The sequence below is a fragment of the Myotis lucifugus genome, unplaced genomic scaffold, assembly GCF_000147115.1.
Source record: "Myotis lucifugus unplaced genomic scaffold, Myoluc2.0 scaffold_47, whole genome shotgun sequence".
Taxonomy (NCBI): Eukaryota; Metazoa; Chordata; class Mammalia; order Chiroptera; family Vespertilionidae; genus Myotis; species Myotis lucifugus.
The window spans coordinates 3,436,771-3,452,088 of record NW_005871095.1 but is presented as its reverse complement, the minus strand read 5'-3'; the positions used below and the strand labels follow the sequence as shown (position 1 = coordinate 3,452,088).

The 15,318-nt window shown below is 41.6% G+C and overlaps 1 protein-coding gene across 8 annotated transcripts in view; it reads right to left on the bottom strand.

The window, feature by feature from the left end:
* Nucleotides 1–1,301: 1,301 nt before the first annotated feature.
* Nucleotides 1,302–15,318, bottom strand: part of IL15RA (interleukin 15 receptor subunit alpha) — a 39,295-nt gene continuing 25,278 nt past the window's right edge. For 2 of the 8 annotated variants that reach the window (XM_023753570.1, XM_023753569.1), the window contains exons 3-8: nt 15,164–15,256; nt 13,041–13,232; nt 12,466–12,498; nt 8,461–8,584; nt 5,635–5,693; nt 1,302–2,632 (exon numbers count right to left, since the gene is read on the bottom strand). In XM_023753570.1, coding sequence (XP_023609338.1) covers nt 2,577–2,632; nt 5,635–5,693; nt 8,461–8,584; nt 12,466–12,498; nt 13,041–13,232; nt 15,164–15,256 — 557 coding nt within the window. In that variant the 3' untranslated portion in view covers nt 1,302–2,576. Of the gene's footprint in view, nt 2,633–5,611; nt 5,694–8,460; nt 8,585–12,465; nt 12,499–13,040; nt 13,233–15,163; nt 15,257–15,318 lie in introns of all 8 variants that reach the window. The other 6 variants (XM_023753571.1, XM_023753572.1, XM_023753575.1 and 3 more) reach the window with 6 other exon arrangements.

The following is a 15,318-nucleotide window of genomic DNA, read 5'->3' as shown; positions in this document are numbered from 1 at the left end:
GAAGGAAGGAAGGAAGGAAGGAAGGAAGGAAGGAACGATGGAGAGAGAGAAAGAAAGAAGAGAAAGAAAGAAAAGCAAGAGCATGCGTGTACCAGGAGTACTTGGGCCATAATCTGCCACTTGTGGCTTCTTACATGAAAATTCCATTAGAAATTCTCTAAAACTGTGATCTGATCTAGCTTTAGGCAAGATTGTTTTTCTCCTTTGGAAAAGCTGAGCTCAACCATTTGTGACTCTGCATTCCTGCTTTTTATCCTCTTAGTGTTCTTTTTCTTTAATCCTCATCTGAGGATATTTTTTCCACTGATTTTTAGAGAGAGTAAAAGCGAGAGAGGAGGGGAAGGGGGAGAGAGAGAGAAACATTGACATGAGAGACACATCCATTGGTTGCCTCTGACTGGGCCTGGATTTCAAACCTGAAACCGAGGTATAAGCCTTTGACCGGGAATTGAAACCGAGACCCTTCGATCTGCAGGCCAACACTCTAACCACTGAGAAAACTGGTCAGGGCTTGGTGTTCATTGTTGTTGATGTTCATTTCTTCTCAGTGATTGTTTTTCTGCATTTTTTAATTGAAAATAGACATTTTATTTTGTTTGTATAAGATACAGTTTAAAATGCAAGTCATAATATGTAGATACTAGAGGCCTGGTACATAGGATTCGTGCACTGGTGGGGGGCGTGGCCTGTGGGGATCAGTCCGCTGTGGGAGCACTGCTCATCCAGTCAGCTGAGTGGCTGTGGACCACCCTCTGAGCGGCTGCTCCCTGGTCCAACATCTTCTGTAGAGCTGGAGCACTCTCCTCTCCAGGGAACCCCGGTCAGGGCCGGGCCCAGGGACACTAGCACTGAGAGGCGGCAGAGTAGGCCTCAGTCCCACAGCAGCCATGAACCCACCTCCCAGCCTCCAGGATCAGCTGTGTGAGCCCGGTGGCAGTGGCGGCAGTGGTGGTGCTGCACAGCCTGCAGGCATCCGGAGAAGGTGGCAGGGAGCAAGGAGGAGGAGCCTGGGGCGAGGAGGTGACAATCACAGCCCGGTTACTGTCCATCAGCCTGGGGTTCGCAGCAGGAGCAGCCTCTCATCCCGATCAGCCTAGCAGCGCTCCCACTGTCATAGCACACTGACCACCATGGGGCAGCTCCTGCGTTGAGCATCTGCCTCCTGGTAGTCAGTGCACGTCATAGCAACTGGTTGTTCTGGCCATTCCGCCATTTGGTCACTGGGCTTTTATTATAGCCTATCTAATAAAAGGGTAATATGCAAATTAACCATCACTCTGTTACAAAAGATGGCAGCACCCATAGTCACAAGATGGCAGTGCCCAGTCCTCTTAGCCCCGCCGGAGTCCCCCAGTCTCAGTGGGGCGGCTGCTGAGAGCGGGCAGCATGAGAGGCCAGAATGCTTGCTTTGTCGCCGCGGCGATGAGGCAGGCGTTCCACGCCCAGTCGCAGATGGGCCTCTGGCCAGGCCGGCGCGTGAAACACTTGTGTCGTCACCCTGATGATAAGGCAAGTGTTCCGCGCCCAGCCATGGATGGGCTCCTGTCAGCATTCACTCAATTTACATGAGTGAGTGCTGACAGGGGCATGTCATCCCTGTGACTTACTCATTTTAATTGGACGGAAAGAGGTATGCAAGCTAGCAGTGCTGGAGGCCCAAGGAGACACGCAGAACTCCACTTGGGGAAATCCGAAAGACACGGCTCATGGAGGCACAGCCACTCTGGGCACTTCACAAATGGGGTGTTTTCTCCCCATTTCTGCTCCACCAAGTGTGCAAATGACAGAACCAAGACTGTATAACACAGATAAAACAGATGGGCCTCTGGGCCGCGGATGGGCCTCTGGGCCACGGAGAGCCTCTGGGAAGCAGGTGAGGAGTGGCCAGGCCCACAGAGAGCTATTGGCGTACAGATTCGTGTGCAAGGCTACTAGTAGGATAATAAACAAAGTATAAATATACACGTATATATATGGAAAATGTCACTGAATTCAGTGTTCTTTCTGAATCCTTAAATTAAGAGAATTCACTGGGCACAATATCTCTTTGCTCCCTTTCGGTGTACGCAGAGCACCTAATTGGAGAGAGTTTTAGGAGCTGAAATGATAATGTCATCCTTATAGACACCTCTCAAGCCAGGAGGAGCCTACTAAATTCACTTAGAGCCTCAGATATATTTCTTTTCTTTGTAAACTGCCAGTCCGGAGGAGGGGCGGAAGAGTCAAGCTGATAAGTTATCCTGAGTAAATATCATAATGAAATAAAAGCCCTGATAGGAAGACGTGAGGCCTTCAATGGCTGGGACTCTGGAAACTTGGCCCCATATCTGAGGCAGGGCAGGCATCGAGCTTCCATCCTAAGCCTGGAGAACCTACTCGTGCAGACAGTGCCGAGGGTGGGCACATCTTGGTGGCTTCTCCCTGGCGCCCAATTCCTTGAGTCTTTTCTAGGTCCTCTCTGGCCAGAGCAGAGTTGGTGCCTTCGCTGTAGCCCTTGCTGGCCCGGTTTTCCCTTGGAGTTTCCTAGACTGTGTGGTAGTTTTCTGTATCCTCCTCTCTGCCATTGTTTCCTCCGGTCATTGGGATATCTTCCATATTTTCCATTTGATCACTGGGTGTCTGGGAAGTTTGCCTGTAAAGCAAATAATTCACAGTTTTTAAAAAGAGAGCATTGCCCTCAAATTGAGTAAACAGTCCCTATTGAACACTCAGATGGAGAAAACTGCACTCGCAGATACTATTTAAATCTATTTTTAGGGTTTTCAATATTTTTAATCCTCTTAACCACCAAAGATTTCCAAATGCTATTGGAGCAGCTTCCCCCCACCTTGCCAACAATCTGCTGAAAACTGGTAGTTCAAATGGCAAGAACAAGAGAAGGAGAGAGTAACTAGGAGTCCAGCTAAGCCAGATGTGATAATCCTGATAAAAATGATATATTATTTATAAAGCTTTTAAAACAGTTCTTGGCACTTAGTGTTAAGTGTTGACCCAGGAACTAGGAGGTTATGGGTTCGATTCCTGGTCAGGTCACATGCCTGGGTTGTGGCCTCGATCCATAGTAGAGGTATGTGCAGGAGGCCAATTGATCAATGTGTCTTTCTATCTCTCTCCCTCTAAAAATCAATAAAAACATTTTAAAAAGTAAACAAATATATTGATCAGTTCCTGAGTAATCAAGAGGAGGGGGGCAGAACACCTTAATTTCATGTTTCTTTGTTGAACAATGTGATTTATAGGCCATGAGTGTCAGAATCAGCTATTTCTTCCATACATTATTTAACCCACCTTCTGAGGATAAGCACTTTTTAGGACATTTTAAAATAAGCACTTTGAGCTCTTTGGAGGTTTACCAATTCTTAAAGAGGTGATTATGAATATTTCTTTAACATAGTCTGTGAATATTGATATTTTCTTCTTATGAGCATATTTATTGGCCATATATACCACATTTTCAAATACTTTTAAAGAATATGATTTAATGTATTATTTTTTAAAAAGATTGTGTATGTATTCTTTTTAAATATAGTCGCCTAGCCAACATGGCTCAGTGGTTGAGCATCTCCACCTGAGAACCAGGAGGTCACTTGACTTAATAAAAGCCCTGATAGGAAGACCTGAGGCCTTCAATGGCTGGGACTCTGGGTTCTATTCCTAGTCGGGGCATATGCCCAGGTTGTGGGCTTGATTCCCAGTGTGGGGCATGCAGGAGGCAGACAATCAATGATTCTCTATCATCATTGATGTTTCTATCTCTCTCTCCTTCTCCCTTCCCCTCTGAAATCAATAAAAATATATTTTAAAAATACATAGTCAATGATTATAGTCATTATAATCTCTTAAGAATGTAACTCCAAATATAGCATTTTATATGGAAATTATTATTATATTTAAAAAATCCTTTTAAGCCGAAACCTGTTTGGCTCAGTGGATGGAGCGTCGGCCTGCGGACTGAAAGGTCCCAGGTTCGATTCCGGTCAAGGGCATGTACCTGGATTGTGGGCACATCCCCAGTAGGAGATGTGCAGGAGGCAGCTGATCGATGTTTCTCTCTCATCGATGTTTCTAACTCTCTATCTCTCTCCCATCCTCTCTGTAAAAAATCAATAAAATATATTTTTAAAAAAATCCTTTTAAAATACATTTTGCCAACATTTTAACATTTTTTAATTTTTTGATAAGTTTTTAAGTAATATAGCAATCTTACTTAATTTCTAAACTATGAGATTTATGGCATTTCTTGTTGGTTGCAATAGTATTAACAGCTTTTGAAGATTTATGTAAATTTTTAGATGATGTTTTCATTTTGGCTTTACAGTAGTATTTCATGAAATGTTCATTTTTTCGAAGTTAGGCTCAAAGGGCAGTATAGTCTTTATAAAAAATATTTTTTTACTAGTAACTAAAAGTTTATTTTCAACAAATCTTAAGTCCATTGATTGTATAAAGCCGAGAAAGGATCCAGAGCAACTACATCAATATGGAATGCTGAAATACTGCTTACTAAATGGTAGAAGTATAAAATTAAGACTAGCCCTGTCTGGCCAGTTTGGATCAGTGGATAGAGCATCGGCCTGTGGACTGAAGGGTCCCGGGTTCGATTCCAATCAAGGGCATATGCCTAAGTTGCAGGCTTGATCCCCAGTAGGGGGTGTGCAGGAGGCAGCCAATCCATGATTCTCTCTCATCAATGATGTTTCTATCTTTCTCCCTCTCCCTTCCTCTCTGAAATCAATAAAAATAAATAAAAATATATTTAAAAATAGAAGAAGAAAAATTCATTTTAAAAAGTTTAAGGAGAATTTAAAAAATGAAATAAAGGCTAATGTGTCATTTGAAGCTTTAATGAAAAAATGATAAAAATGCCTGAAGATTAGAAAAATAATGTCTGAAATTTCAGCAAGTGGCAGAAACAATTTTGTCACAAATGCTGAAATGTATAATTTCAATGATCAGAAATACAAAAGTAAGGCTGACATGAATGAGCGTATTTATAAAAAAGTATATCCATATTTAATGAGTGCATTGAAGAATATATTCATGCCTATATGATAAGAAGTGATACAAATTGCCTGTCTGTCAAATTGGTTAGTTGGCACATTCTTTCTTTCTGAATTGGCTCTTGGTAAAATTGGCCCTGTGTCATCAGCTCTCGCTGCCCCACTTCTGAGCCTGCCTAGGAAAGTAAATGGCTTTCTAAGACTGGCTCAGTGTGACTGCTCAACTCTGACACTGTTGTGTGTTTTTTAAATGCTCACCTGAGGATATATTTTAGAGAGAGGAAGGGAGAGAGAGAAACATCAGTGTGAGAGAGAAACATTGATCAGTTGCTTCCCATATGGATTGCATACTGAAACTTGGGTATGTGCCCTTCCTGGGAATCGAAACAACCTTCTTTTGGTATATGAGACGATGCTCCAACCAGCTGAGCCACCAGCCAGGGCCGACACTCCTTTTGGCCAACGTAAAAGTGGGGTGAGAGTGAGAGCCTGTGTCTCTAGCCAGGAAAGGGATTCTTCATTGGGAAGGCAGGCCCAGGGTCATAATAATGAACTCTTTTCTCGGAGGAAAGGACGAATCTTGTCCAGTGTGATTCTCTTGTGCCACTCACCTTGATTTTTTATGATAACATACCAGAAGTAATACCACACATACTCCACAAAACACAGTGACAGGTGTGGAGATGGCTGCCACTGTAAAAGAAGAGAAATAAGCTGGCATCATGCTAAAAGTCCAGGTAGCAGATTCATTTCATTTTTTTCCTTTTAATTTATCGGGGTGACACTGGTTCATAAAATTACACAGGTTTCAGTTGCATAGTTCTACAACTCATCATCTGTACAATGTGTTGTGTGTTCAGCACCCCAAGTCAAGTCTCCATCCATCACCATTTATCCCCCTAGAAGGTTAATTTCTACGAATCTGAAAATTCTTTACAGTTTACATTCCCGCAGAGAGATACAAACGCCTTCCCAAACAGCTTACTGTTATTAACATTACTTAAGGTTCCATGCAATTCAATCTATTCTATCTCTGGGCAAAAACTACATTCCTTTCCCACCAACACTGCCAGTTCAAACTGTCCAGTTCATGTTATCCCTTCTCCCATCCTCCTAATCCTTGTCCTTCCTGAGCAGAGTGAGTGATGGGCAGGGATGGGAGTAAGTCAGGAGGGGAAAGTAAGCACTTCGTGAGAAGAAATGCTTGCTGCTAAATCCAAAGTGAAGAAAGTAGACATGGTCAGGGTCCTCCTCAGTTGTCCTCCGGCACAACCTCCCCCTTTTCTGCAGCTTCGCAGAATCCTGATTTAGAAATGATAGCTTGCAGTGTCATTTTTCTTCCAATTCCATTAGCATTATTTGCTACTTTTTTATGACAGAGGAAGAGTGGTAAAGAGAAAGAAGAGGTGTTATAAGAGAGATCTTACAGGTAAGAGGAGAATAAAGTAATGCTGAGGAAAAGGAAAAAACTGTTGACTGAGTTGAAAGGAACAGCATGGATGGTGGGAGGATTTGAGGGTGGAAGGCCAGCAGCCACAACAGCATTTGAGATTTATTAGACAGGAACAGTGGGATCCTTGTGTGGAAGCAAAAAGGCAGGTGAACATAACTATTTTTAAAACACTGAGTCAATAATAAACTCCAAGCAGATTTTGTCAGTTTGCCTTAATATTATGAAATCTCCCTGCAAAAATCACCTGGCTGCCCCACTTGCAAGATGACAACCCTGAACATCTGGAGAGCCAGTTGTCTTATGTGGACCATGAGTCAATTAGTCTCTGAGACCATGAAACTTTTCAGACCTGTCCCTGTACAACCAACACACAACCTTGTAGGCAAGGGTAAATCCCCATGGCTTGGCATTTAAAATACAACCCTATTGAAATGCAGGTTAAATATATGGATATGGGAAACACCCAGATTCTCTGCTTTGTAGGAGTGAATGTAAATGGGTACAGTTTTTCTCAAAAGTACTTGGCAACATAACAAAAGCTCTAGAGAAGACAATATAAGTTAACTCTCCAGTTCTACTTCTAGGACTCATTCTAAGGAAATGGGAAAGTATACATAGGAATATTCACTGAAGTACTGTGTAAAATAATTTTTAAAATGTTCATCTAAATATCTTATCAGTAGAAAATTAGTTAAAATGTGTTAATACTCATCCAATGGAATATTATTCAGCTTTTAAAAATTACAAAATGGCCCAGCTGGTGTAGTTTGACCTATGAACCTATGAGCTTTGATCTGTGAACTAGACGGTCACAGTTTGATTCCATCAGGGCACATACCCAGGTTGCTGGCTTGATCCTCAGTAGGGAGCATGCAGGAGGCAGCTAATCAATGATTCTCTCTCATCATAGATGTTTCTGTTTCTCTCTCTCCCTTTCTCTTCCTCTCTGAAATCAATAAAAATATATTTTAAAAATTGTGAAATTAATCTATATTAACATGAAAAGATGTCTATCTATAATAATAAAAGTGTAATATGCTAATTAGACCAGACAGCCGAATGACCTCTGGATGTCCTTCTTGATGAAGCCGGAGCTGTGAGGGCCAACCCCCTTGCATAAGTTTTGTGCATTGGGCCTCTAGTGATATCATAAGTGAAAAAAGGTGGGTGAAATAAAAATGAACCAAAAGAAATCCAGTAAGCCATGTGTGTGTCATATGCACACAAAAATCTTGAAAAATAACTATCAAAGTATTAAATAATGGTGGGATTATAATCTTTATGTTCTTTAAAAAATTTCCCCCTGATATTTTTGCAAAGATGCTATAATCAGAAGAAACAATAAAGTGCAAAAACAAAACTAATTGCAGTAGAAAAAAGCATAGAAAAGTTGTTCTAAAAGAAGTAACAACAAACTTGGAAAACTAGTGAAAGTTCTTTTGCCTTTTTAAACAACATTACTCGTCAGTATGACTAAAAATCAGAAGTCTTTTATTAGAAGAGATATTGCAGCTGATAATAAACTATTTCTTCACGTTGACTAATCAGTTTGGCATGCATTTACTGTTCATGGAGAGATTTATTGGAAAAGGCAAGTTGATATAAACAGTAAGTATTTCACAATGCTTCTTCCTGTTTATTTGTAATGAGAATTTAAACTACAGACTCAAACTCAAGGGAGAAGAGGGCTCCTGAGCCAATGATACAACAAAGCAATTTGAACTCAGTGACTTAAACTCAAACCCTTGGCCTCTTCCTCAGTTATATACAGACATATTTAGTAAAGAAATTGAAACCAGAATTACCACAACAATGGACTAAGATATCAACTGCCAAAGTCCTCCACCCTTTTGTGTTTACTAGGGATGCATGGATTATAGAAAAAGAAAGTGAAAGAGATTTCATGAGATAGAGGAGGATTAGAATCTGGGAGAGAGAGGAGAAAAAGTGGATTATTGCACAGGAGGCCAGAAAGGCTAATAACTGCCTGCCTAGCATTCAACCTACCATTCAACATGCATGTTGGGTCTGGGGCATAGAAGGTAGCCTAGGCAGCCAGGGGCCACTGTTGGATGTGGATGATGAAATGTCCTCTGTGAACATACAGGGAATCGCCATTCCTTAGCAGTACCTGCAAACTAGGTCAGTCAGGGAATAGTACGTATTTCTGTCACTGTGCCCAGAGTCCTTGTGTGTCTGCATTTGATGAGGGCAATTTTGAAGTAAGAATGTCAGTTCTGGGCAGTTTTCCTAAGTTTTTTTTTCTTCTTCTATTAGTATCTGTTACTTTACTAAGCACATTCCAAGTGTTGGGCTCAGAGTAGATAATCAATACTTACTTGACTGAATTAAATAATTACCATCCCATAAGTTGAAATACATACATTTAAAGTGCCATTTGCTTTTTAATGAGAAATCTGCATTTCATTGCAGGTTAGTACCAGACCTGCCACAAAATAGAATCTCCATTTCTATTGATTGAACAGATGAACGTTACAAGGTAGCTTCTGTTAAAGGCTGAGTATATGGACTGTAGCAAACTTATTTCAGATGTGGCAGAAAAGGAACTCCTCACTCCTAGTGTACTAAATGAAGATGGCCATGTAAACACCCTCATAGATGACGTTTTGACCTTTTATTTTACAACTAGAGGCCTGGTGCACAAAATTTGTGCACGGGGGGTGGCCCTCAGCCCAGCCTGAACCCTCTTCAATCTGGGACCCCTTGGGGGATGTCCGACTGCCAGTTTAGGCTCGATCCCTCTCACAATACAGGACTGCTGGCTTCCAACTGCTCACCTGCCTGCCTGCCTGCCTGATTGCCCCTAACCGCTTCTGCTTGCAAGCCTAATCACCCCTAACTACTCCCCTGCCAGCTTGATCGATGCCTAACTGCTCCCCTGCTGGCCCAATCGCTCCCAACTGCCCTCCCCTGCTGGCCATCTTATGGCTGTGGGCGCCGCCATCTTTGAGGGTGGGGCAGTCAGTTAGCATATTCCCTCCTTATTGGCTGTGGGCGCCACCATCTTTGTGATGGTGTGAGGGTCAATTAGCATATTCTCTTTTATTAGATAGGATTGAGATGCTTCAAGAATAGCTTAGTCAAGTATCAGAGACCAGATATTGGAAAAACTGAATAAAGTTATTGATAAAAAGGGCTGCCAAGTGAGGCAGTAGATATTTGAGACAATGAGATGATAAGCAACATTTCCTGAATATTTATTTAGATGTTAAAGCCCTCAAATTTACTTAATAGTTGCTCATTCATACACTACTTATTCATTCAATATTTCTTTTGGACTAAAGAAAGCAACTTTAAAAGTTGTGATATCTTTTATAGCCTTATTTAAAAAATAAATGATATTGGTAGTATCAATGGGTTGATTAAAACATTAACATTTACTGAGCAACCACTATAGTATAAAGCATCATTTATATATATTTTTTTTACAAAGATGAGCTCAACTGATTGCTTATTCATGTGGAAATAGTAACAGCCACTGATGCCCAGGAAACCAGCGAGTACCTCTGTCACTGATACCTGGCCTGGGCATACTCTTAGGTTAGGTGGCTGGGACTGTATGAGACATACTTTGAAGGCATTATAACTAAGTCTTTTTAGAAAGTTAGCATGATTTTCATTTTAGCATACACCTTCTTAGCGGATGAAACTCAAGTAATACATAATGAAATATAGCTAGTTTTTATCTCCTTGCTGAAATTACTTGCTTTCTTATAGTTTTAATATGTCTGTCTTTTTTTTAAATGTCTTTATTGGTGTTTTTTGAGAGAGAGAAGGGAGAGGGAGAGAGAGAAACATTGATGAGAGAGAGAAACATCAATTGGCTGCCTCCTGCCCCTCCACCCCCCACCTACTGGGGATTGAACCTGAAATTAAGGCATGTGCCCTGATTGGCATCCAAACCAGTGACCTTTGGTGCATGGGATGATGCTCAACCAACTGAGTGGCCAGGGCAATATGTCTATCTTTATATTTAAGCAGCTTGAAAGAAGATAATCTTATTCATACAATATGAATGGTTTAAAGCTGGTTTTTTTTCTTCTAAGTCTCGGTATTTTCACAGTTCTTTGCACATAGCTATCTTTATCTATTGTACATGTTCAGTTAATGTTTATTATATTACATTTCAGAATTTGGGAGTGAGTTTCTGATATTTTAATCCAGTGAAAGACATAAATTGGAAAAAATAGATTATAGTCCATAATAAAATAGTTTGAAAATCTACATAGAAAATATGGCTCCAAAACTTTATAAGATTTTATCCTACAGATATATTCGCACATATGCAAAACAATACAAGGCTTTCTAATTTTTCATTGTTTGTAATATAGCCAAAGAATGTAAGCAGTCTCGTGTCCAAATAGAGAGTTGGCTAAATAAATTGTGGTAAATCCATACAATGGAATATTTTTAAGTTCTTAAAAAGAATGATGTGGTTTTATATACTGATGTGGAAGAATCTCCAAAATATAGCATTAAGTGAAAACAAAGTACAGAACCTTGAAAATAAAATACCTAACTGGCTGGCATCATATATCCTCTGTGTGCTGCTGACATACTGACTTTCTCTGATGGGTACACAGAAATCTGGTAGCAGGGGATTTCTTCCTTCCCACAGATGATTTTCAGTCAGAGAGAAGGCTTACTTTTTACTATAGATCCTTTTGTAATTTTTTATTTTTAAACCATGTGCAAAAATTTTCAGTTCAAAAAATGAATAAAGCCCTAGCCGGTTTAGCTCAGTGGTTAGAGTGTCGGCTTGCAGACTGAAGGGTCCAGGGTTTGATTCTGGTCAAGGGTACATGCCCTGGTTGTGGGCTTAGTCCCCAGTAGGAGGGCGTGCAGGAGGCAGCCAATCAATGATTCTCTCTCATCACTGATGTTTCTCTCTCTCCCTCTTCCATCCTCTCTGAAATCAATAAATACTTTTTAAAATGAATAAAAAATTTAAAACTTTGTAGAAAGATTAATGTAGTACGTGACATAAAAAGAAAAATTAGATTGGCTTCTTTATTTATTGGTCTCCTCTTAAATGATAAACATGTTCTTGTTTTCATATCCTTGCCATTAAATGCCATAGTTTCTCCATGAAAATACTCTCCAAAGAGCCTTTCCACACTGTCTTTGTATATATAATGGATTTTAAAAAAATTCTAATCAACTAACTGCTGAGATGACCAAAGCCACTTTTTTTCCCCAGATGACACTAATGCAGATAAAATATAACCACAAAAATATGAATCTTTCTCTAGCAGGAAAACTTGTAAATCAAAAATAGAAATCGTTTTGCCCATATGACATTAGAGTGGTTTTCAGTTCATTGAAAACCTCTCAGACAAAAGTATCAGATCCTTTCTTACTTCTTGCATTTCTCTCTCCTGGCTTCTTTCTCATTTTCGCTCCTCTCTTCTCTGAGCTTTCCTCTCCTCCTTGCATCTTTTTCTTTCATTCTTGTTAACAATTTTCCATCTTCCTCCTTATATTTACTGGGACATTCTCTCCTAGTCTTAGTGTTGTGTGCATCTCCTGTAAAAAGGCTTCTAGACAGAGAAATTTGAATGGTCTGGCTGTAGGTGCGTGGTGCTCACTAACACTCTGGGGGAGTAGTGCAGTCTGTATGTCAGCAGAACAATGTCATCTCCACAGTGCCAGCACGCACTCCTGGTTACCTAGTAAGTCTTGGACAGACATCTAGCCCTGCTTAGTAGAACTGAATTGCTGAATAGGCCCTTGTTGTGATGTATCTACTCTTTGGTTTCCATATCAGGAGCCTGCCAGTGGTAAGGTACCAATATGAAAATAGTGATGTCAAATAAAGAATTCCATAAATAGGGTGATCTTGTAACTTACTTTCTACACCGATACACTTGAGAGTAAAAGGGGATGCTATTAGTGATCATGCTGGGACAACTGGCACAAACCAGGACTGTTCAGCTTCCTGGGACAAGTCCCCTGCCCTTCAGCACTTCCAGGACAAAGGGAGATACTTACCAGTGACAGCTGTGGAATTGGATGAATGTGCACCTGAGGGAAGAGATTGCAGCTCAGTTATGACGGTAGTCCTAAAGGTACTATTCTCATTAAGCAGGAGAAATTCTGCACAATTTGGTTCCTAACTTAAAGCCTTGAGCAATGCATGACTGGAAAAACCAAGCTCATTTTAGCAAAGAACAAACAAGGTCATTAATTCATTTACAGGCTGGGCCATGCTTAAGAGTCAGATGTGCCCTTACAGAAGATACAGGTTACTGAGTGCTCCTCCATCCCATAGATCGTGACTCCAGAGGGTGGGAAGCTTCCTCGTCCTCCCACATTAGGAGGAGGCCGATATTATTCAGATTCTTAGCAAAGCAGGTTAATACGGTGAGACTTGGCACATTTGGGAAATGGACTTCCTTTTCACCTGGCCTGAGCCAGGGTGGAGTACAAAACAGAGAGACAAGAGCAAGAAGGATGTGGCAGAGAGCTGGTGGCGGAGGGTTGCCAGGTTGTTCTGATTTTGGAGGGTATTATGTCATGCAGGCAGAGAGCTGAACTCCCCTAAAGTGTGCAAAGACAGTGCCAACCTGGCTTCTCGAGGGAGGTGGAGGGAGTGTGTTCCAAGGCCTTTGCAGTTGTCTGAGGTGGGGCTTGGGAGGGCTCATTCCTGACTACCCTTGTGGTTCCTGCAGGAGATTTGGATGGCATCAACCTGGAGCCCGGTACCACAGCTGGCTTTGTGGCCACTGTGGTGTCTGGCTTGGAAATGAAAGCTGGCTCTGTCGGAAGGTGCAACACATGGACAACATAAATGTTTAGAATAGTAACTTTCTTAGCTCCAGAGGAGAGTGAACTTAATCTGTGCTCTAAGGAGCCCACCCTGGGCCAGCCCTCCCCCAGGACACTGCTCCATGGATCTTTATGAAAATCCCTTAAGTGTGTAACGTAGTCATCCATCCGGGGTGGCCATAAGACTTTTGAGAATGCTAGCGGATTTGCAGAGTAAATTACAAAGATTAGGGTAGATCCAGGCTGTTTACTAGAGAAGACTGGTCTCAAACAAAAAAAAAAAGACACACAAGTGGAACTGTATTTGCCAAAGCCGAGACATCTGGGATGCTGGTTTTAGTTTATTTTGTACATGTTTTCACAAAACTTCTAAATAAGAGGGAGCCTGAGATTCAGCCCATCTGAACTACAGAGTGTTTTTGAAGGGCTTTGCCCCGGTCTCGGCATCTTTGGCCATTGGCCACATTATTTGGGCTGCTTTCTCATGTGTTCCCAGCCACAGATGCTGTGAAAAGTCCTCATGCCCTTTAATCCTTAGTCACGTCCTCATACTACCCAGACAGCCAGCACTCCAGGTACTTTGCATAGAGTTCCCCCAGAGCTTTCCCATCCAAGTGTCCATGGCAACGTCACTCTCTGTCAAAGATGACAATCTCACATCTGAGATTTCGACTGTACAATTTCATCTGATCAAGTGTTTGGTGCATGAAGGCAGAACTGGGAGAGGCCACTTGATGATTCTCATTAATTGGGTGACTCAAAGGAGCTTTAGAACTGCCCCAAACTTAAATATAGCCAGTACCTCAGCCTCTGCCTTCTGTTTGTAGCCCGCTAATTAGAAGGAAACCTTTTTCTGGCCTTTCCATCCTCCCTTCAGCAGTGGTTCTCAGCCTTGGCTACCTAAGAATTACCCAGGGAGCTTCTAGAATTCTGATTCCCAGATTGCTCTTGAGAGTTCCAAGGTGACCTCAGTGGACAGCCAAGATTAGGAACCATGCTCTAGGGAGGCGTGCCAAGCATAACAAAATGACTGTGCCTGGATGGGAGGAGACAGGGGCCAGGAAAACCCACAAATTGGAAAACGGGACACAGAAAATCAAGAGTTAAGTGTAAAGTAAGGGTATCATAGGACATGGGGCACATTGTCCCATGATACTTAGCACCAAATGTTTCGGATTTTCTTAACACGGAGTCAGTGCTGAGGAAATTGGGATGGATGATTACCTAAGACTCAGTGGAAATGTGGCACATTGGGCAGCTTTGGGCAATGCTGCTACACCAGAGCCATCATAGTTAACTTGCTGGGTGCATAGGGATTGTTGGGGAGGCAGTTTCTGCATAGGTCTCTCATGTTTCTGAAATTTCACTTTCTTTTGTTATTAATACTTTACAGAAGCTTCCTTCTAGGAATCAGGAATTCAAATACTGGTTTTTGTTGTTGCTTTTAAAAAATTATTCATAATTGACACAGTATTATATTAGTTTCAGGTGTACAACATAGTGATTTAACATTTATATGCTTTACAAAGTGATGGCCACAGCTCTGACCAGGCGTGTTGTGTTTTCTGCCAGTACCCCTGAAACTGTGGTGGGCTAACATGTGAGGCAGGCCAAACCTCAGAACCTCCCTGAGAAGGAGAGCAGTTTTAACAAGGATAGCAGTTAAGTGTGATCTGACATAATAAGAGTGGATTTTAAACCATTATTAATCATGCACATATAAAACCTGGATATCAAGCCCCTTTGATTTAAAACAGAAAATTAAGCTAAGGTAAGTTTTGTTTTTGATTTTTAAAAAGTTTTGTTCTATTACGTAAGTTTGTAGTGGAACTCCAGCAGTGGTCCATGAATCTGAGGGATTTGTGGGGACCTGAATGTTAGCAGGGAATGGAAGTCCTTAAAAAATTCCCAACATTCCTACCTTTTCCAGAAGGGGAGGGGCTCTCTGGCTCTGGGGTCACCCCTGCTGGCGCTACTGTGGAGGATGGCCTTTGGCGGGTCAGGGAGGGGTCTCCTAGAGAGAGGACAACCACATGGCATTTATGATCCTGAGGGTGGACCCTGGGGTGGCTTCAG